The 22191-nt window shown below is 41.7% G+C and overlaps 1 protein-coding gene across 3 annotated transcripts in view; it reads right to left on the bottom strand.

Annotated features, from left to right (window-relative positions):
* BLTP3B (bridge-like lipid transfer protein family member 3B) overlaps positions 1-21182 on the bottom strand; it is an 82022-nt gene extending 60840 nt beyond the window's left edge. The window contains exons 1-2 of one of the 3 annotated variants that reach the window (XM_048835467.2): positions 20952-21177; positions 3902-4048 (exon numbers count right to left, since the gene is read on the bottom strand). Coding sequence is in view for 1 of the 3 variants with exons in the window: in XM_048835466.2 (XP_048691423.1) it covers positions 20952-20995 (44 nt within the window). In the remaining 2 variants the exon portion in view is untranslated. Of the gene's footprint in view, positions 1-3901; positions 4049-20951 lie in introns of all 3 variants that reach the window. The other 2 variants (XR_007354538.2, XM_048835466.2) reach the window with 2 other exon arrangements.
* Positions 21183-22191: the final 1009 nt, after the last annotated feature.

Below are 22191 nucleotides of genomic sequence, written 5' to 3'. Positions count from 1 at the left end.
ATTCAAGTGATGATTGAATCTGGTGATATTCTAAACAAAGAGAGCTCTCATCCACACTTGCATATTTTTCCATCTCTTCACACTGACTCTACAGACATAACAGTCTTCATAGTAACAAGCCTGGAATCTTATTAAATAAATATGTCTCTGGCAGGATGGATGTTTTCCTTCTCTGACACTCTTTTCTCTTGTGTATGCAGTGAGTTTGGGGGGTTTTTCCCCCTTATTTCTTTTCTCCTCCTTCCTGGCTCCCACACCATGTGTCCAAGTTGCATTATTGACAACCCTAAGTATTCAAAAATAATGCATCAGCCCTCCCACCCCCAAATCACTAGCTATTAAGAAATAGTAAATTTGGGGGGGGTTGTTTACCTACTGGATTTTGAACCTTTAGGCAGTGGTTCTCAATCCGGGATACACGTATCCCTGGGGATACACAAAGGTCTTCCAGGGGGTACATCAACTCATCTAGATATTTGCCTAGTTTTACAACAGGCTACACAAAAAGCAAGAGCAAAATCAGTACAAACTAAAATTTCACATAGACAAGAACTTGTTTATACTACTCTATATACTATACACTAAAATGTAAGTATAATATTTATATTCCAATTGATTTATTTTATAATTATATGGCAAAAATGAAAAAATAAGCAACTTTTTAATAATAGTGTGCTGGGACATGTTTGTATTTTTATGTCTGATTTTGTAAGCAAGTTTTTAAATGAGGTGAAACTTAGGGTATGCAAGACAAATCAGACTTCTGAAAGAGGGACAATAGTCTGGAAAGGATGAGAGCCACTGCTTTAGGGTTCCCACTTTCAGGCTCTTCTTCATAGCTATGAAGACCAAGATTCTCATGTAATCAGAAGACTCCAAGAGCTGGGGCTTTTAAAGAACCCCAACAAATATTGTGAGACCCACAATAATATCCTAAGTGTTGGCAACACTACTTCTCCCCTTCTCTGCCTATCCTGATGAAGACAGCATGCACAGTGCTGAAGTGATTCAGATGGATACAGCAGTATCTCAGGAAGATGGGCTGTGTATAGATTCTGGACTCCAGCTGTGAAAATAATGAATTTTTGAGTTCAATGGAGAAAAAAAAATCATTTTGTATTGAATAAAATGTTTCGTTTGACCCTAAATGCTTCATTTTGCTTTCAGGGTATTTTAAGTGCTTTTTTTTTTATTATTATTAAAAGCAAAGGAAATATGGAAACGCCAGTCACAAACCCAGACGAGGAGGAAGAAACAGTGGTGGTGCTGGTGCTGTCCCTACGTCCTATAGCCCTCAGATGTGGAAGACCCAGATTCAAGTTCCCACTTTGCCAGCAGGGATTTGAGCTTGGCTGTCTGCCACATGGTGACTAGCCCCTTTAAGAGGGAGCAGGGTCCAAAGCACCTGTAATTTATTACCTGCTGCCCAAATGGGCTTAAGGGAAGTCACCTGGGCATTATAAAGGGGGAGACAGCACCATGAAATATGAGCGGAAGCTGTGGCTTAAGGTACACCTACACTTATAGCAGCGTGTACAGTACAGATGCTGCATGCCCAGCTAGTCCAGGTATAAATAGCAGTGTAGACAATGAGACGCAGTTTAGGCGAGTAGAGCAGAGTGCCCTGTACTCCTGAATCCCCAAGATATATACCCTACATGGCTCTCTACAGACCCACACAGTACCTCCCAGGTTTACACTGCTATTTTTAGCAGAGTAGTGTTCTGCTGCATCCCCCCATTGCTGGAGCCTTTCACTGTGGCTTTAGCTACACATTACAGCGTCTAGGCCGGACGCAGCCTGCCTTTCACTGCAGCATGAAGCTACATGTGCAGTGCATGTATTCTACATGCCCCCAAAAGTGTAGACATAGCCAGAATGAAGCTGCAGCAAGGCAGAAGGATGCAGGAGAGTTTGAGACACCAGAGGAATGAGACTCCAGCCAGGTTGGGCTAGGACTGGCCTCCAAAAAGCAGGGGAGAACCAAAGTGAAGCTAGAAGGCTTGGATCACCTCCAGGGAAAAGAGGGAAAAGCCCTAGGACTGACTCTGAGGTACTAGGGACAAAAGACTCCAAGTGGGAAGGCCTGGGAGTGGCTGAGGGGAGATGAGCATTCTCTTTTGAGAGAAGCCCCAGGACTGAGTGTTATTTCTGAATTATATATAAATAAATTAGATGAACAAAAGTATTATTTTAAGGATTCAGGAATAGTGGAGTCTATTTATGGAGCCCTGAAGATGGGAAACAGAGGTGGTGCTTGAGAGGTGGGCCAACTGTTACAATCTTCCATGTTGCAGGTCAGTGCCCCAACTACCAGGCTATAAAGGTATTCAGAGTAGAGTCTCTCTCAAGCTCTCCAGTTGAAACTGTTCCATTCTGTATAAGTATTTAAATATTCATTGGGCCACACAGAAAAAATGACCCTATAGCCTGGTGGTTAGCACACTCACCTGGGTTCCAGTCTCTGCTGCCATGCATATTTAATTTATACAACATGGAACAGCTTCAACAGAACAGACTGAGAGCCCTAACCCAGAATACTCCAAAGCTCCGTGGTTAGTGCACTCACCAACAACATGAGACCCCCAAGCTCAAATTCCTTCTCTAAATCAGCCATGTTGTGGACTTGAACCCATGTCTCCCACATCCCGAGTATCTAACCTTTGGGCTACTGAGTGTAAGGGGGCACTACCACCTCCTCCAATTTTTAGGAGGGCATCTAAGTACCCCTGTGAATATAGCCTGAATTTTTTGGGGGCATGGGAGGGAAGGGGTAAGAGAGGTGTGCTGAAATTATTAAGCAAATTTGTGTCAAATTCACAAATAGTTTTGGTGGATCCAATGCTGCATTTTTTGATGAACTATTTGGCTAAAAATAAATTGCCCAGCTGTATTCTAGATACATCTCTTCTTCTCTTACTTTCACTGTGAAAAATTCTAGCTTCTTGTGTTTTACACTGAAAAATAAAAGGCATGCTTTTGAGTGTGAGCATGTGTTTCCTCTAAACTGCTGCCATTCTTTCACTGTAATTAAACAAACTAGAACAATCTGGTTTCAGAGTAACAGCCGTGTTAGTCTGTATTCGCAAAAAGAAAAGGAGTACTTGTGGCACCTTCGAGACTAACCAATTTATTTGAGCATGAGCTTTCGTGAGCTACAGCTCACTTCATCGAATGCAACAATCGGAACAATCTGTTTCACTATGGTTTTTGTTATACATTCTCTTCAGGTCCTTAAAGCATGACAGTTTCAAATAAGTTCACTTTTGGAGGAAGTGTGGAGGCAGTCTCCACATATATGGCATTACACAAATAATTAATTAATGCTAACTGGAGGTATAGGCACCAAATCTTACTTATTAATGAAATAATTCTCTTAAACAGACCATTACATCTACACTGTTCTATTAAGAGTTATCTTTAATTTCTTTAACAAAATTAAATTACCCCATCAAATCTCCACCAATATAAACTAGATCCAGTGTCAATTCCTCTTTCAGTATAGCTAAATGCATCCCTCCTACCAACTACAAGAAGTCTTTGAGCATTAAGTAATACAAAAGACACAAGTAGGTGAAAGTCTACATCAGAAAGTAATCCAAAATACCATTAAAGTGTGGGGAACATCTGAAAAAAATTATGTTCAGAAAGTAGGCCTATAAAACCTATTTGCTATGTGATTTTGTATGTTTAGTTCACAAACAAGTTTTGCAGATTTACCCTTGGATCTTTCTTTGAAATCTAGATGCATAACAAACTACTGCTTTTCACAGAATTGTAGATGGCACACAAAAGGCATCCAACTAGTAACTTACAGTTTTCACCCCAAAACAGACTATTAAAAAAAAATGTATAACCACCTCTAACATTTATTTTAAAAAGGTGGGGAAGGGGGTATTACCTGAGGGCAAGAAATTCAGGCAAAAGGCCCGTATTCCTGGTGAGAGCAAGTGGTCAGTTCCCGTGGTTTCTTAGGAGCTTCTGGCATTCATTTTGGTAGTAAGGATATTCACATCAAATCAATCTCCACCAGAGCTAGCAGGGATCGCTGCAGGGAATGGGACACAGGGGACACACAAGGGAGCAAGTTTAAAGGGGAAGAGGAATGATACAATAATGAGAGAATTTTAAATAAAGAGAACGATAATTATGACATTACACATTATGACATTCTGTAAAATGAAATGACAAATTTGTATAAAGTGTAAAGGGAGGACATTCATGAGAAGATCCATCACTGTACTGATGCTACACGGTTGCAACTTCATTTAAACAAATAGCTGATGTAGAATTTTAAAAAGGCAGACACACTGTGTGTGACATTACCCAGGGTACAATTTGGATGGTTGATCAGCTGTGTCCCCTCAATTCTCTAACCTGGGATGCTTTTTACACTGCTTCACTGGGACAGCAACCACTCCTGGTCTGTCACACACAGCCTCCAGCATGTAAATCATCCCCAGCTATACTGTATGAGTGCTATAAGCTAGCCAGCCAGCCAGCCTTGAATTATATTGCAGAATGACACCAGCAAATTCCCAGTCCCATACTTGTCCCCAGAACCATGAGTTTTGTACTGGCCAGTACCCTCCTTGACAATATAAGCTCATAGAAAGTCCATCATTTCATTAATAGAAAATGGTATTCACAAATCTCGTTATCTCAAATGAAGTTTCCCAAACACTTCAATCCAAACACACGCTGGTTTAGATAAAACAATAAAACAAGTTTATTACTACAGAAAGATAGATTTTAAATTATTACAAGAGTCATAAAAGTCAGAATTGGTTACAAAGAAATAAAAGTAAAACACAAACTAATACTGAACTTAACAAGCTAAGCGAATTTAAAGCAAAAAGATTTCTCTCGCCACATGCTTATAGCAATCTGGCTAGATTCCTTCAGCCAAAATCCAGTTCAATGCTGCCTTCTTTGTCTTTCAAGTGTTGTTGATACCGTGAGTAGAGATGAGGGGAGAGAGGTAATCTGAGGTGTTTGCTCCCCTTTCTTATAGTATTTCTCTTCTTTGAGAATCCTCTCCAGCTGGGATTCAGGCGACAGCAAGTCTGGGGGACAGGAACTTCCAGCTGTTTCTTTGTCAACATGTTAATTTCTCGCTTACTCCCTTCTTCCTGCCAAAACCACTTAACCGGTGGTAGTGCATTTGATTTTGTTGACATCTGACTGAGGTGTCAGTTTGCCTTTTGTCTCTGAGGAACAAGTCTGTGCTTGCTTTTCTAAACTCTGAACATGTGTTATACAGTAGAATATTGTAATTTTGCAACACATATTTTACCAGGACAACAATGATCAGCAGATTATGAGTTTTCAAATGATACCTCACAAGGCATACTTTGTATCAAATTTATCATAGCCTTGTAGAAAGGGTGAACATAGGGATACAGACAATCACACTATGTATTTACTAATATAATTAGTTAATATTTTAAAGATTTTAAAGGTACCCTGAAAACATATTTTTAAATCTAAGAAGTGTAAAATTATGTTTTCCATATCCCAGATTGCTAAAATGCTTTTTACCCTCACTTTAATGTGTGCTAATACCTTTTCTTTTTAGTTTTGTTTTGCTGGGCTTGAGACTTCTTGACCATCCATGGACCATCGGTTCCCACTCCACATTATGTCCCAGCATTCTTCCTTTTGAAATCACACTCTAGAACAGGTATGGGCAAACTTTTTGGCCTGAGGGCCACATCAGGGTTCCAAAACTGTATGGAGGGCTGGGCAGGGAAGGCTGTGCCTCCCCAAACAGCAGAACTGGCTCTAGGCACCAACAAAGCAAGCACGTGATTGGGGCAGCACATTTCCAGGGGCGACATTCTAGCCATCCTTTTTTTGGGGGGCAGTTGCGCTCTCAGACGGGGCAAGGGCGCCGCGCCCCCGGCCGCAGCGGGAAGGGGAAGCCCCAGCCCCGGGATGCTGAGCTGCCAGGGCCCAGCCGCTACCTGGGGAGGAGAGGGTGAGTCCTGCCAGGGAGCCGGGGCTGCGCTGCCTTGTGCCACCCCTTATATCGGGACTTCTCTGCGCGGCCGAGCGGGTAAAGCCCCTGCTGGCGCTGGGAGGTGACATCATTCCCTCTGCTTCCAGCGCCACCTGCAAGCCCCAGCCCCAGCCCCAGCTGAGCTTGGGGCGGCAAATTTTTTGCTTGGGGCAGCAAAAAACCTAAGCCAGCCCTACCAAACAGCCTGGCCCCCCGCACCCTCCCACTTCCTGCCCCCTGACTGCCCCCCTCAGAACCGCCAAACCATCCACCCCTACCCCACTCCTTGTCCCCTTTTCCCAGGACCCCCCGCCCCTAACCGTTCCCCTGGGACCCCGCCCCCTATCCAACCCTCCCTGCCCCATCCCTTGATTGCCCCTAACCGTTCCCCTGGGACCCCGCCCCCTATCCAACCCTCCCTGCCCCATCCCTTGATTGCCCCGAACCCTATCCACACCCCTGCCCCCGGACAGGCCCCCCCCAGGACTCCCATGCCTATCCAATGCCCCCTTTTCCCGGTCCCCTGACTGCCCCCCCCGAACCTCCACCCCATCCCACCGCCCCCTGACCCTCTGCCCCTTATCCAACCCTATTCCCAACAGTTGACAAGAAGGGGTGAATATCAGCTTTGAGCAGGGGGTTGGACTAGATGACCTTCTGGGGTCCCTTCCAACCCTGATATTCTATGATTCTATGATCAGCAGAGGGAAAATTACTTTTTGTAGTGCAAACCCGGGTGACTTAGAGAATGGCCACTTTAAAGTCTATTATTGAGTGTCCAGGGAGACTGAAGTGCTCTACTACTGGTTTTTGAATGTTACAATTCTTGATGTCTGATTTGTGTCCATTTATTCTTTTGCGTAGATACTGTCTGGTTTGGCCAATGTACATGGCAGAGGGGCATTGCTGGCACACGATAGCATATATTACATTCCATCTCTCTGGACACTCAATAACAGACTTAGAAGTGACCATTCTTCAACAAAAAAGCTTCAAAAACAGACTTCAGTGAGAAACTGCAGAACTGGAATTAATTTGCAAACTTGACACCATCAAATTAGGCCTGAATAAAGACTGGGAGTGGCTGGGTCACTACAAAAAGTAATTTTCTCTCTGTTGATATGCAACCCTTCTTGTCAACTGTTGGGAATAGGCTACATTCACCCTGTTTGAATTGGCCTCATTAGCACTGATCCCCCCCACTCGGTAAGGTAACGCCCATCTTTTTATGTGCTGTAATATATACACACCTGCCTACTGTATTTTTCACTCCATGCATCTGATGAAGTGGGGTTTAGCCCATGAAAGCTTATGCCCAAATAAATTTGTTAGTCTCTATGGTGTCACAAGGACTCCTTGTTGTTTTTGCTGATACAGACTAACATGGCTATCCTTCTGAAACCTGCAACCATAATGTTTTGTTCAGAGTTACGATCATTTCAGAGTTACTAACAACCTCCATTCCCAAAGTGTTCGTAACTTGAGGTTCGACTGTAAAAAATTCCAAACTTTCCAAATCCTAATTATTAGAAAGCCCAAATACTCTACAACCAGTGTTTCCGGATTTTATGTATTTCTAAAAATCTCAATGACTGGCAAAACAATAACACTAAGCAATATGAATTATACTATTGCAATGCTGTAATTAAGGTACTGTAATGGTTTCAATTTGAGTTTTCAGCTGAGGGTACTTTTCCCCCTAAAATGCTGTAAAAATTGGCTGAAGCTATTTATTAATTGTAATAAATATAAAGAGAAGAGCAAAACAAAACACTTTATTGTTTCTGGGCTCCTTTATGCTCACCAGCATGAACAAATTAAATTGAGGTAGGCACTTAGTACAAAGGATTTGTTAAGGCAAACCAAACCAGCTCTTCTACCAATATCTGAGGAAAGTGAAAACAGACAATTCTATGCAATAGTCAGGCAAGGGTGAAATCTTTCTGGCCAGACATCCATTCCACGGGTGATTAGTTTACATTCTGAAGCATGATATACAATTAACTTTATCTTAGCATACATATGTACAGAGGTTTAGTCCTTACTGAGACTGGTGCCTACTGTGACCTTTAACATACACTGTAATATAATCGGTATATTTAACATGTAAAGTGGCAGAGTAGCACATTCCTTATGTAATATTTTAGTTCCATTTCTTTAAAACAAAGGAATACTAGCAAATGCAGGTTACACATCAAGATCCCATAGTTACTTATAATGACATTAAAAATGGAAAGCTCTAATTTAACTCTATGAGAGACCCTTTAAAACCTCTCACAAAATCTTCTAAAAATAGGTTTACTTGCAGCAAAATAATTCCAAATAAAAGTACAGTTGTGATAAATCAAAAAAAATAAAAGGCAGAAATATCTTATGTGGAGTTACCTGTAATAATTTATTACTATTGTGGGTTGACTGGGTTATTGTGATGTTACTATATGCATATACTGAGTTAATTTAACAGCAGGATTTTCAGGAAATGCACCCTGGAAAGGGGAAATGAATCTAGATATATGCTTCTCAGCAAATACCTGAGACACAATGCAAATACCACTTGCTTTAATGCCCTAGCTCAACTCAGAGGTCACCAAACTGGTTTGGGAAGGAGGTCCAAGAATGTGAGCTAAGAGAACAAACAATTCTGGCTGGATTTCAAGACAGTCCCTCACAGACAGGGAAAGTGAGAGCCAAGGTGAACACTGACTTCAGAGATTAAGTTATCTTGGAAATTAGACCTACAAGGGTCTCCATTTCAAGGACAGTAGGACTTAGGTAAGGTAGACATGCACATAGACCTTTTGTTCTAAAAATTAGAGCGGTCAATTAATCAAAGTTAATGCAAGCGATTAAGTGAAAACAAATTAACTTGATAAAAAAATTAACTGCAATTAATCACAGTTTTAATCATACTGCTAAACAGTAGAATACCAACTGAAAATTATAAATATTTTGGATGTTTTTCTACATTTTCAAATATATTTATTTCACTTACAACACAGAATACAAAATGTACAGTGCTCACTTTATTATTTTTATTACAAATATTTGCACTGTAAAAAATATAAACAAAAGATGACGCTCTTTAAAAAAAATAATGTGTTAATTAAATTTGTGACTGAATTCCTCGGGGGAGAATTGTATGTCTTCTGCTCTGTGGTTTTACCCATATTCTGCCATATATTTTGTGTTATGGCAGTCTCGGATTACATTCCAGCACATGGTTTTTTGATTTAAGAACACTTTCACTGCAAACCTGAGCAGGGCCGGCTCTCCCATTTTTGCCGCCCCAAGCAGTGAAAAAACCTGTCGCCGCCGAATTGCCGCCACAGTCAGCGGAACGAAGAAGCTGCTGCCGAATTGCAACCGCTGCGGAAACTCTGCCGCCCCTTTCTGACTGCAGCCCAAAGCACCTGCTTGGAACGCTGGTGCCTGGAGCCGGCCCTGAACCTGACAAAACGCAAAGAAGGTACCAATATGAGATTTCTAAAGATAGTTACAGCACTCGACCCAAGGTTTAAGAATCTGAAGTACCTTCCAAAATCTGAAAAGGAAGAGGTGTGGAACATACTGTCAAAAGTCTTAAAAGAGCAATACTCCGATGCAGAAACTACAGAACCCGAACCACCAAAAAAACAAATCAACCATCTGTTGGTGGCATCTGACTCAGATGATGAAAATGAATGTGTGTCAGTACGCATTGCTTTGGATCATTACCAAGCAGAATGTGTCATCAGCATGGAAACATGTCCTCTGGAATAGTGGCTGAAGCATGAGGGGGGATTAAATGTTTAGCATATGTGGCATGTAAATACCTTGCAATGCTGGCTACAAAAGTGCCGTGCAAACGCCTGTTCTCACTGTCAGGTGACATTGTAAATAAGAAGTGGGCAGCATTGTTACCCATAAATTTAAACAGACTTGTTAGTCTTAGCGACTGGCTGAACAGGAAGTAGGACTGAGTGAACCTGTAGGCTCTAAAGTTTTACATTGTTTTATTTGAGTGGAGTTACATAAAAAAATAATTCTCCATTTGTAAATTGCACTTTCATGATAAAAAGATTGCACTACAGTACTTGCATGAGGTGAACTGAAAAATTTTATTTCTTTTGTTTATATTTTTACAGTGCAAATATTTGTAATAAAAATACATAGTGAGTACTGTACATTGTATTCTATATTGTAATTTAAATTAATATTTGAAAATGTAGAAAATGTCCAAAATATTTAAGTAAATGGTATTCTTTTATTTTTAATCTCGTGATTAATCACGATTAATTTTTTTAATTGTTTGACAGCTCTACTAAAAATCCTTTTTCCTCTTATGTTATGCTTTGTACTGTTAGGATTAACAATACTTTGATTTAAGATGGCTGCCTGGCCACTGTATTCATGACTGCTCACAAACTCTGAAAGGAAAGATCTGCAGGTACCAAACCAGCTGGATCTGCTCGTTTAGCATGGTCAATATACAGGGTACGGTAGCACAGGACCCCGTCTGAGTGGGAGAATTGCGTGATTTCAACACAGCAAAGGTAAGAGCATGAGATCAAAGGGATGCACATAGAAACATCAGAGGGGTCAAAGGTGCACCTATGCTTATAAGGATGAAGATGAGGATTTTGGCACTAGGGCTGTAAATGACATGGGTTTTTGTCATGCGGGAGGCAGTCAAGCCTCTAAGATAATCCTGACAGTCCCATAAAAATTAGTCATCTTCACTGTTTCCAGGCTCAGTACTCAGTATTTTGCCTTAATGTTGTAGGATTTATAGGTTTCAGAGTCACAGCCATGTTAGTCTGTATTCGCAAAAAGAAAAGGAGTACTTGTGGCATCTTAGAAACTGACCAATTTATTTGAGCATAAGCTTTGCTCACCAAAGCTTATGCTCAAATAAATTGGTTAGTCTCTAAGGTGCCACAAGTACTCCTTTTCTTGTAAGATTTATAGTAACTTTCCTCCTTTACTGTGCATTTTGTTCAGTATTTTGAAATAACAGGATACAAACTGTTTTGCTCTTTTGTAAGCAATGATGATAACAAGTCTCAAGCAGTCCACATAAACGTCAATGCAATTTTTTACATAAAAATTGGAATGTTAAATTAATATGAATATAATATTCAGTATGTGGAGATGTACTTCAGGAGTCCCTTAAAATCTACTCTAAAAGCCAGTGACTAATTATACATATATTTATACAAAGAATTCACTTATCTTTAATGTTAAAAGTCTTGTTAACGTGCTGAAAATCTAGCAAACTTTAACACACACACTAATTCAGCAAGGATTTTTTTTTAAGTACGCAACCTAAAAATACTCATGTCCCACCAGTGACCACTAGGCTGTGGATTTTGGGGAAAACATTTCAGTAGTTCTAAAAAGATCATGTAATCAGTACTTCTATGCCATATAAATGATTTCTTCCTTGTAAATATTCATTTATCCCGATGCCTCGTTCTCTGCCGGCTTTTCCTACATATTTGTTCTCCTGTTTGAAAGGGTATGATCTATTTTTAATGGTTTTAAATTGTTAGTTAAAAGACACTGTAGTAGTTTAAGCCTCAAATTTATAGTATAAGGTTGTCATTATTTAATGTGAAATCACCACCCAAATAAAAAAACACTGCAGAAATTAAATTCTCTAAAAAAATGTGGCGCAATATTAAAGGTAGTTTTGGTAGCTATTATCCTGGCATTCTTAATTTATTTTCACCTCTCTTCTCCTTTTCCTCTGCAGCCCTGAGCTAGTTCACTACCATTCTTATTCCCTTGTTATCTCGTTCTCCACCCAGCATAAGGTTTCCTTACTTCAACATCATCTCTATCTCTATATCAAAGTGCTTCACCACACAAGTAGCTTTATCAACATTCTGCTTTCAGTATTTTTCATATGCTACACATCTGGAACCTGCAAAAGCCCACCAAAAATGCAAAATCGCATAGAATGAACCCTTTAAAATACAACTCAATAACAAGCAAAGAGAAAGAATTGCTACTTATGTCAAACCTAGATAAAAAAATATTTCATACAATTGTGTTCTCTACTGGTTCTGAAGCAGCACCTAACTAAGCACTTTTCCCCAAAACTGAGATTACACTAAAGCAGTGGATGCTGAATCAAGGGAGTAAACAAAAACTAAAGCTCCTTCCTAGCTAGCAGATGCTGGGAAATCTCAGAGGGCATCCACACAATCCAGGGAAGGCAGTTACAAGAAGGTGATCCTTGCCAATCCATGCAACGTTGATGAGTTCCCAAAGCAAGCCATCTCAAATCTTTCAAAGTGTGGAATTGCTTACAGTGTTGTTTTAGCCATATTGGCCCCAGGATATTGGAGACAAGGTGGGTGAGGTAGTATCTTTTAAATGGACCAACTTCCGGACGGGATGTCTGTCACAAGCCTCATAGGCATTAATATACACTGGTGTTCAACTCAAATATTTCTGTAGCACACATACTACCTGGGTTAGACCTGTCTCTCACATACTCTCTGATACACTAGACCTAAATTCTCTGTGATTTCTGGTGCATAATGGCACTTCATCAGCTGAGAATAAATTCTAAAACAGAGACGTTTATTGAATTAAATATGAAAAGGAATAATATAGTTAGTACATTATTCCTTGTACTATTGGTTTTGATATTAAATGTAATACAAATCTGTTTCAGAATGCTTTTCAAATTACGTATGATGCCACCAAATTTTTCATTTTAAGTGTGCTACAGAATTCTGTATCACCAACGTATAGCTTTTTAACAGCTGCTGTCACAGATAAGTAAGAATGAGAAAGGTGAAGATGGAGATTTGAAAGCCATTTCGAAGGAAGATGGGGCTTTTGGCACCGGAAGATGAAAATGGCTTGGATGTTATTTGTAAAAATAGCAGATAAGGTGTCCCTTTAAGTTGCCATTGTTAAACTTAAGAGTTAACATCCTATTAACATGAATGGGACAATTCGTAACATATAGGGCTGCTTTAGACAATACAGCATTCATTCCAATTTGGAAGGTTTTCTTCATACTTCAAAATGCTAGAACTTTTATTTTAAATGAAAGCTTACTCCACAAAAGGATGTGGATCTTGCAGGCACTAATGTGGTCACATAAAAACAGAAGATAAGGGCCTAGGTTAGACCTCACCCTGTGACTAAACTTTCCTTTCTAGGAAAAGTTGTAGAGAACCTGGTAGAAAACCAACTTCAGCAACACCTCACCCTTGTCAGTATCTTGGACACATCTGACTCAAGCTTCAGACCCAGATCTGTTAAGGAGATCTACTGATGTAGCATCTCCTTATAGTCATAAACAGAACAAATATCCACACTGGTGCTCTTAGACCCTATTGGCAGCGTTTGACCCCACTGACCTGTGGACTCACACAGAAGACCTAGAAGGGCAGGGAGCATTAAGTATATTTTGCTCATTCCTCTAGACTGGTCCCCAGAAGATCCTGATGAACTACTTTTCCTCCCCGAGAGCTCTGGTACTTGTGGAATCACATGAAAATCAAGATTTTCCCCATATATTCAACATGTATTTCAAACCAACAGAGGAGACTGTAAGATTATATGGTCTTTGATGCCAGCAGTATGTACATGACAGCCAGCTCTCCACCTCATTATCAAGGGTAGATAATGGCATTACTCAGATGTCTCAGTGACCTAATAGGGTAAGTTCATTAAAGAAAATGAGTTGGGTCAAGCAGATGGTTCTATGCAAGTAAAAGAGAAGCGATACTGGTAGGAAGAGACCAACACTGAAGAATTAGCAGCAACCTAAGTTACTGAGCGTATCTGCGCTCTCATGATCAAGGTGGTGTGCAGTCTGAATCTTACTGGACTTTAGCTAGCTAGATTCTTATACTGTACCTATCACCATAGGATTGGAGGATTTCATAAGTATTAGAAAAACAAAAAGAGCAATATCTCTTGTTCTCTCTGTCTTTCCTTCCCCATAGGGAGGAGTAACTCATCCTGCATAAATGGAGGTTTTTTTACACAAAAAGCAATAAAATGTCTGCGAAAGAGAAGTCAAAGAGTATCACTAATCCAGGACATGAAAACACAGGTATAGCCAGAAATAGTTTTTATCATTTTAAGCTAGCCTGAAGACGGCAGCCCTTTCATAGGCTGATCTAGTAAACAATCCTCATCTTCGTTGTTTCCACGCTGGAGTAAAGCAACTGAAACAATGGTGAAGCCTATACAGAAGCTGCATTTGGTCCAAAGTCTTACTATCTTCAGACTGTAACAGAAGACTCATCTCATTTACCTCAGTAAGGGTGGCTATAGAATGGCCAAGAGTTTCCTTCACTGAGCTAAAGCACATCCCACCTCAATGAAGATAACAGGAAAATTAAGGTACTTGCAGAGAGAATTTATGCTCTCCAAATTCTTTATATAGCACCTAGATAACAATGATAGACAAATTAATTACAACTAAGACACAGATGGATATTCTGGGTAATTCCGACACTTTTTATAGGAAAATATTGTGAATTCAATGGTGATTCTGTAGTACTACAATAAGGGAAATTACCTCCTTATAATTAAAACTGAGAATTTAAGTTATTTACTATTTATTCCTTGTAGTGCCCATAATGTGGTAGTCATTGTATAAATATAAAACAAATGTATGATCAACAGACAAAGGACATGAGAAAAGAGAAAAACATAAGTTTATGATTATGGTTAGCTAAGTGTTGATATTTTCCCCCCACGGTCCCCTTATCAGATATAGGCTATCCCTAGTGAGTCTCCAACCTTGCCATTATTAGTCAGCTAATTTCTTAAGGGTGTCACAGTAGAAACGAGTCGTCTTGGTATATTTGATCCTGCCTCTGCACTGGGGAGAACCGGGGGGGAAGAGTGGGAGAAGGGGGCCAGAATGAACTAATACTCCCAAGGTGCCTTTCAGCTCTACATTTCTATGGTTCAAAAGCAATCTGAATGCTGAGAGAAGGTATAATATTATAATAATACAGCCGCAACCCAAAGACAATCCTTCTTTCACGTTCCTCAACCACATCAGACTTCTCTTGTGTGTTTGATTTCAGGTCTCCATTCAACTTTTTATTTTAACCTACTTAGGTCAGTTATCTTCATAATATATCCATATAAACCCCCCCAGTGTTAAATTGACATTATTTTAGGTTGCAAAAATCAAGCACTCAAAAGTTGGGCAACTGGACATCTGATACTTCCTACGTCATCTTAATTCTGCCCGCTTGTGCATCCATCCTATGCATTGAATGAGACATGGATCCTGCGAATACCATAGTATGTGAACATGTAATTAAAGATGCATATGGAGCAGGGGGCAGAATTAAGGCTGCTTAATTCACAAAACTGCAGCACAAACTTCCAGCACTTAAACTACAAGACTGATTACATTGGGATAACAGCCTTCTCCTGCTACCAACTAGAGGGAGACGGGGTGTGTGTTCTGAGATGGGGTGGGGTGAGCCCAGCTCTCTCACCACCCCTAGGAGTAGTGAGGGAGTTCCTGACCCATATGGTGCTACCAGAAGAGGCATGGACTATTGGGTCTAGATGCTGGGTGTGGAGTGTGGTCTGGGAGAGAAGGTGGGGGCAGTCCAGATCAGCTCTCCCCCCCCACATGGAGGGCTGAGGGAGCTCCATCCCCATGTGGTGCCCAGATCTCTTCCTCACAGTCCTCCTCCTCCATAGCTTCTCTAGCACCTCCCAGGCACTCTCAATAGCATATGTTGCTGGGAAGCAGCAGCATGGTCCAGCCTTAGGCCACGTCTACACTACCCTCCGGATTGGTGGGTAGCGATCGATCTATCAGGGATCGATTTATCACATCTAGTGTAGACACAATAAATCGATCCGCGATCGCTCTGCTGTCGACTCCAGAACTCCACCAGGGTGAGAGGCAGAAGCGGAGTCGACGGGGGAGCGGTGGCCGTTGATCCCGCACCGCGAGGACACGAAGTAAGTAGTGGGGGCAAAAGATCTATCTTGCTTTAAGATTAAACTCGATAAGTTTATGGAGGAGATGGTATGATGGGATAACATGGTTTTGGTAATTAAATATTCATGGTAAATAGGCCCAATGGCCTGTGATGGGTTTTTAGATGGGGTAAGATCCAAGTTACCCGGGAAGGAATTTTCTGTAGTATCTGGCTGATGAATCTTGCCCATATGCTCAGGGTTTAGCTGATCGCCATATTTGGGGTCGGGAAGGAATTTTCCTCCAGGGCAGATTGGAAGGCCCTGGAGGTTTTTCGCCTTCCTCTGTAGCATGGGGCACGGGTCACTTGCTGGAGGATTCTCTGCTCCTTGAGGTCTTCAAACTACAATTTGGGGACTTCAATAGCACAGATATAGATGTGAGGTCTTTTTTAGGAGTGGTGGGTGAAATTCTGTGGCCTGCATTGTGCAGGAGGTCAGACTAGATGATCATAATGGTCCCTTCTGGCCTAAATATCTATGAATCTATGAATCTATGAATTCTAAGTAGATCTAAGATACGTCGACTTCAGCTACGCTATTCTCGTAGCTGAAGTCGACGTATCTTAGATCAATCCCCCCCCCCCCATACTGTAGACCAGGCGTTAGAGTGCTCATTCAGTTTTTATTGTTACATTCTGCCAACACTTTCCTGAGGAACACAAATGAGAGAAGCGAAATGGCAATCTTTAAATTTATATCACAGCAAAAGCTGAAGAGAATTTTATGGGTCAAAGAAAAGGCATCTGTGTAGCCTGAGGGTTATTCTCTTACCAAATATCAAAGATCTGCTGCAAACGAAAGAGGTGCAAAAGCTTCTCAAAGAAAATAACAATATAACTTTTTGTAATAATGGAAAGTGTTAAGCAAGCTAAATATAGATAGAAGTCACTACCCGCTTCCCCTATAATACATGAAACAATGAGAACAGTCACAACAATGGAACCCACAAACTCAGTCTATTTACAAAAAAAAAAAAAGGAGAGAGAGAGAGAGAGACTGTAATAACCTATTTATTAGTGTTCTGTTATCCAAGGATTCCGAAGAAAAAGAAGGTCTAAAATCATTTACCAAAGTTATGCTAAGACTGTATAAAACTGTCATCTGGAAAGGGAGGGTGTTGTTTTTGTCAGGTTGGTTTTATTTACCCAGTTTAAGTTTGGTTTTGATTTTTTACTTTTCTTTACTTTCCACTCCAAGTTAGTGGTTGAATGAGCATAAATCTTACTGAATCTCCGCTCACATTATTCCTTAAGCCCGACAGGACAATCTGGGATACTTTATGAGCTGACACGGTCTCTGTTTCTGCTGGAACTGATACCTAAAGAGAGAGGGAGGAGCAATTTCAACTCATCCAGAACTGTAAAGGGAGCACCTATTCTGATTCCTTTTTCCTTATTGCAATTATGGCAGTGCCTAGGGGCTCCAGCCAAGAGTAGGGCCCCATTGTGCTAGGGTCTTTTGTCTACTTTTATCTGTGTCTGGTTTGGAAAACTGATTTGACAAACCTAACAGCTCTCAGAGTAACAGCCGTGTTAGTCTATATTCGCAAAAAGAAAAGGAGTACTTCATCAGATGCATCCGATGAAGTGAGCTGTAGCTCACGAAAGCTTATGCTCAAATAAATTGGTTAGTCTCTAAGGTGCCACAAGTACTCCTTTTCTTTTTGCTAACAGCTCTGTAATCCAACAATTTTTATTGTAACACGTTAAGAAAATGGTTAAGAAACACTGATTTGTAACTTGCAATTTTTTCCCTATATTTAAAGCAAACAAATTAGTAGGTTATATGTGAGAAAGAACCCTGAAGTACTGAGAACTACTATGAGAAAGAAGCCTGAAGTTTAGTGCACCTAACTGCTAGTGCTAAAACATACCTAATTAACCCCAAAACCGCAAACAGAACACACTCAGAAAACAGTTTCAAGAGTTAGAGACTGACAGATTAGTATTTGCAAAGCAAATAGCTATTCATAAGAGTTTGTTCTACCTTTGCTATAAAGCCTATATAAAGCTATATAGCCAATCATATATACATACCCCACTATATACAAATTTTAATTTCCTAGGGAAAACATTTCTGATGTTAATGGAAAGTTTTCTTTATTCTCCATTGATCATTTTATTGACATGTCAAATCAGCCATTTTTTTTGACATGACAGATCTCTATATTTAACTGTATCAGCTAAGTAGAGGCCTAATCCTGCTCCTTTTACTCATGCTGAGCAAAGCCTTCCTCCACAAGTAGTCCCACTGATTTCCAAATTAGTACAAGTGTCAGAATGGGGTCCAGATTTTGCGAAACAATGTGTCTACTATATTGTAAGTAGAACAATAAAAAAGTTTAAGTGTAAGGAGGACAATAAAAAACCCATATCTGTACAAATTTCAAATTGTCAGCTTATCAGAGAGTTTAAAAAAAAATCACCAAACTTTTAAGGTTTGAATGATCTGTTGTGTTCCAATACGTATCCTTACAAACCACTAGAAACCAACTGCAAATTATAGAACAGTAAAAAAAATAACCTAGGGGCTCAATTCTGACCTAACATGTGGATGTGGATTTATATTATAAAACCAACTACTGCACACAGCTGATTTTAGGCATGCACATGTATCAAAAACAAACAAGACCTTAACGTAAAATACAAAGATTGTGGTTCTATTTCTACTTTCATGGTGCACACAATTTATTAACACATTACTAACAGGAGATATAATGTTGTATTATGAAAAGAATATACCACTACTGTATACAGGAACTTAGAGCTTTTGAACTCCAAACTTCTTGATCTTTACATATGGAACAACCACTTCTTGTAGAAAATGGTGGGGTTGATCTTACAATGTGCTGAACTTCATCAACTCCTACTGACTTCACTGGAAGTTGAAGAAGCCAAGCACCACATAGGCTCAGGCCCTAAATGAAGGCCTGCAATTTCATGTATGCTCATGATTAACAAACTGATTCCGTACAAATGATATCTTGGTATTCCATTTTCATTCTCAAAGTGTTCTATTATGTTCAGGTCATAAAGAGATTTCTCAATCATCAATGCCATTATAAAAATCAGAAAAAATAAAATTGTATCATTTCTGCTTTGTACATCACAACTACTAATCTTTAAGGAGAACACAGAGCCAAGATTTTGCATCAGAGTTTAGCTAACAAATCTGTTGTTGGTGCATATGGCACAAGAGAATTCAGCTGTCATCCACAACTATATTTGGTTTTCTTTTCTTTTTTTTATTTGCTATTTATTACTATTGGCAGCAGTAAATGCATAATCTGCAAATCATATATGACTTGAAAGACACATATGAAACAACTAAGAAGAGTAATAAAGTGCTCTTTCCAGAGCAATTTTTCTAATCACAAACAAACTCTGAAGGGCTGCCAATGTTGTGCTGTCACCACAGATTCTGACTATACAGTGAAATTTTTTGGCTCCCCCTTTTAAAACAGTGAAACCAAATTATTCAATTGTATTTAAAAAAACCCTCCCATTAATCAGATCATCTCACTACATTCTATAACAGCTGGCACCTCTGGTTACAGTTTTTATCTTTAACACACAAGTTTGTGTACATATTCATGTACACGCCCAGGACTGAGTGCATATTTTATAACAGAGTTGGCCTTTACCATGAAGTGAATTGAATAACAATCAATCACAGAGACAGTACAAAAAGTGTAACCTTTTTACTGCCTGACACATAGGGCATGAATTGTTACAAAGAATCTTCCTGCGCTGTGCAAATGTGCAAAAGAATTTGATTTAACACCCATGTGGGGCTACACATGTATTGTTTTGATTGTGATAAGTCAAGGGTTCAAGAGACCAGCAAAGGTGTTTTGCATCTTAACTACATCAGATTTCAAAGTGCTCTTTTTTTCACTCAGCCAGCTCCCTAGTATAGTCATCCTTCTCTATGTCAGGGATTTTCTTATCCCAGATTACTCATTTGCCCCATCCGCTGTGGTGCCTGCTAAAATTTCACCACTGTTCTGGATTCCATGTCATCTGAGACAAATGTGGTGTGTCTGTGGAGCTGTCTGGAATAGGCAGCGAAGACTGTGCACACTGGGCTCCATGACATCAGCCATGCTGTTGCTTGCTCCTCCCACATACAACGTGTCAAGTACAATTTACAACCCACTCCACTTCTCCTGGGCAGTGACTGTAGCTCAGCCCTCCCTCCCTCCCACACACCTCACTTACTCACCTATCTAATTTCTTCACCTTGAATGGTCCTCCCTTGAAATCCAGGATAACTATTTATGCTAAACAATCTGCCCCACCTTGTATTTAGCTGTGACACTCTAAGGACATTTCCCAGACCTGCAGAAGAGCTCTGGGTAAGCTCAACAGCTTGTCTCTCTCAGCAGCAGAAATTGGTCCAATTAACGATATTACCTCAGCCACTGTGTCTTTCCGCCTTTCCAACTACACACTGATGCTGGAGCAGAGGGGCACAGACGGATCTTCGTCCTCTGCGACAGCCCCGCACGATAAATGGCCAGGCTGGTTGCGAGGCCGCCTTGTATCCTGCAGCGCTCGGGGGGGACGGGGACGCTTCAAGGATCTGGGGGTGGCTGGAGGGGAACCAACCCCGCCAGCGTGACTCATCCCCGGACTCTCCTACGCCCGCCAACGCGAATCCCTCTCCCCCCTCAGGGCTGTTCTCTCTCGCGCGGGTGTTTCCAAGGAGCCCGCACCCTGGCACCAAGCAAGGAGATTTTTTTCTTACCCTAGAACTTCAAACCCATCCTACAAAACCGCTGCCAGCGCCCCAAGGCTCCCCCAGCCCCTCCCACGGAGGGGGGCGTTCATGGGACCCCATCTCCACCGGGAGCTGAGCGAAGCCCGGTCCCCGCCACGTTCTGGTGCCAGCGAGGCGAGTGTAGAGGGGGAACCCGGCCGGCCTCGCACACCCGGATCCCGCGGGGAGGGGGCGGCGCCCCCGGCCCCGCACTCACCTGGAGAGGTGCTTGAGGATCTGCTTCTTGATAATCCCCGCCATGGCCCGGGCGCCGCCCGCTCCCTGCGAGCCTCACGGGAACCCAACGGGGCTGGGGACGCGGCTCATCCCTGCGCTGCCTCCTCCCGGGGTCGGGGAGCGGAGCCGCCTCCGCTCACGCTCCCGCCGCCATCTTGGCTGCACCATCACCTAGTGACAGAGACCGGGGGAGGGGAGAGGGGGCGGCGCCGGGCAGAGCCACCTCCCCCCGGGCTGCCGGGGGCCGCCTGCAGCCACCGCTGCCCCAGCGCGGCGCCGCACGGGACTCGGAGGAGCCAAAACCCAGCTCGCACCTCGCTGCATGAGGCAGGCGCTTCGGGGATCCCGGAGGGAGGGAGTCACCCCATCCTGCCTCCCACCCCGAGCCCGTCTCCACACAACCAGCCTCCACCTTCGCACAGGTCACCCCGACCGTCCTCATCCACAGTCCGCCGCCCCCTCGCCTTCTCACTCACCCTGACCAGCCTTCCCCTGCCAGTGTCACCTCAGCCAACTTCCTCTTCAGCCCCCCTTCCCTTGCCCTGCTGCTGCGCCTCAGCCTGACTCCCTTCCCTTTCCCCTGCCCCTTCCAGCAGGGCCGAAAATGGTAGGGGGGTGGGCAGCAGCTTTTGTTCAAACAGAAGCTAAAGTGCGCCCTGCAGTGATCCGGCTCGAATTTTATTCATTATATTTGTTGCCGACCCCTTGCGACCCCACTTCCACTTGAAGCTTCCCTGCCCTTCCCTCACTGTCATTCCCCAGACCCGCATCCTGCCTGCCTCCTTCTTCATTTGTATTCCCATCCCACACCGTGTCATCTGGTGCCCGCAGGCCCTTTCCCTACCTCACTTCCCCAGCCCATATTTCCATCACTAGACTTTGAGGAGGAGATCATCAGCCATGATCCGTATTCCCCTGTTACTTTTGTTGAAAATAAGAAATACAAACAATAGATTAATACAGATGCAATATGTGAGATACATAACAAGGGAGCTAGGATTCTACTGTTTTCATATAACAGAGTTTAGTCTTGATAAAAAAATATCAAATGTAGACAGTTGTAGTTTATTTGGAGGGAGTTAAAACATAATAGCTGTTGACTATCACTCGAATGAGTAGTTTTGTGCCATGACAAAATTTGTCCTCTTTTAATAATGAGAAATTAACTTCTGTTCCAAGCTCACTGTTTTCTTTATTACTGAAATCCCTAATTTGGGGAG

Source organism: Caretta caretta, chromosome 1, assembly GCF_965140235.1.
Source record: "Caretta caretta isolate rCarCar2 chromosome 1, rCarCar1.hap1, whole genome shotgun sequence".
Taxonomy (NCBI): Eukaryota; Metazoa; Chordata; order Testudines; family Cheloniidae; genus Caretta; species Caretta caretta.
The sequence above is the reverse complement of the archived record's forward strand: the minus strand, read 5'-3'. Positions and strand labels throughout refer to the sequence as shown.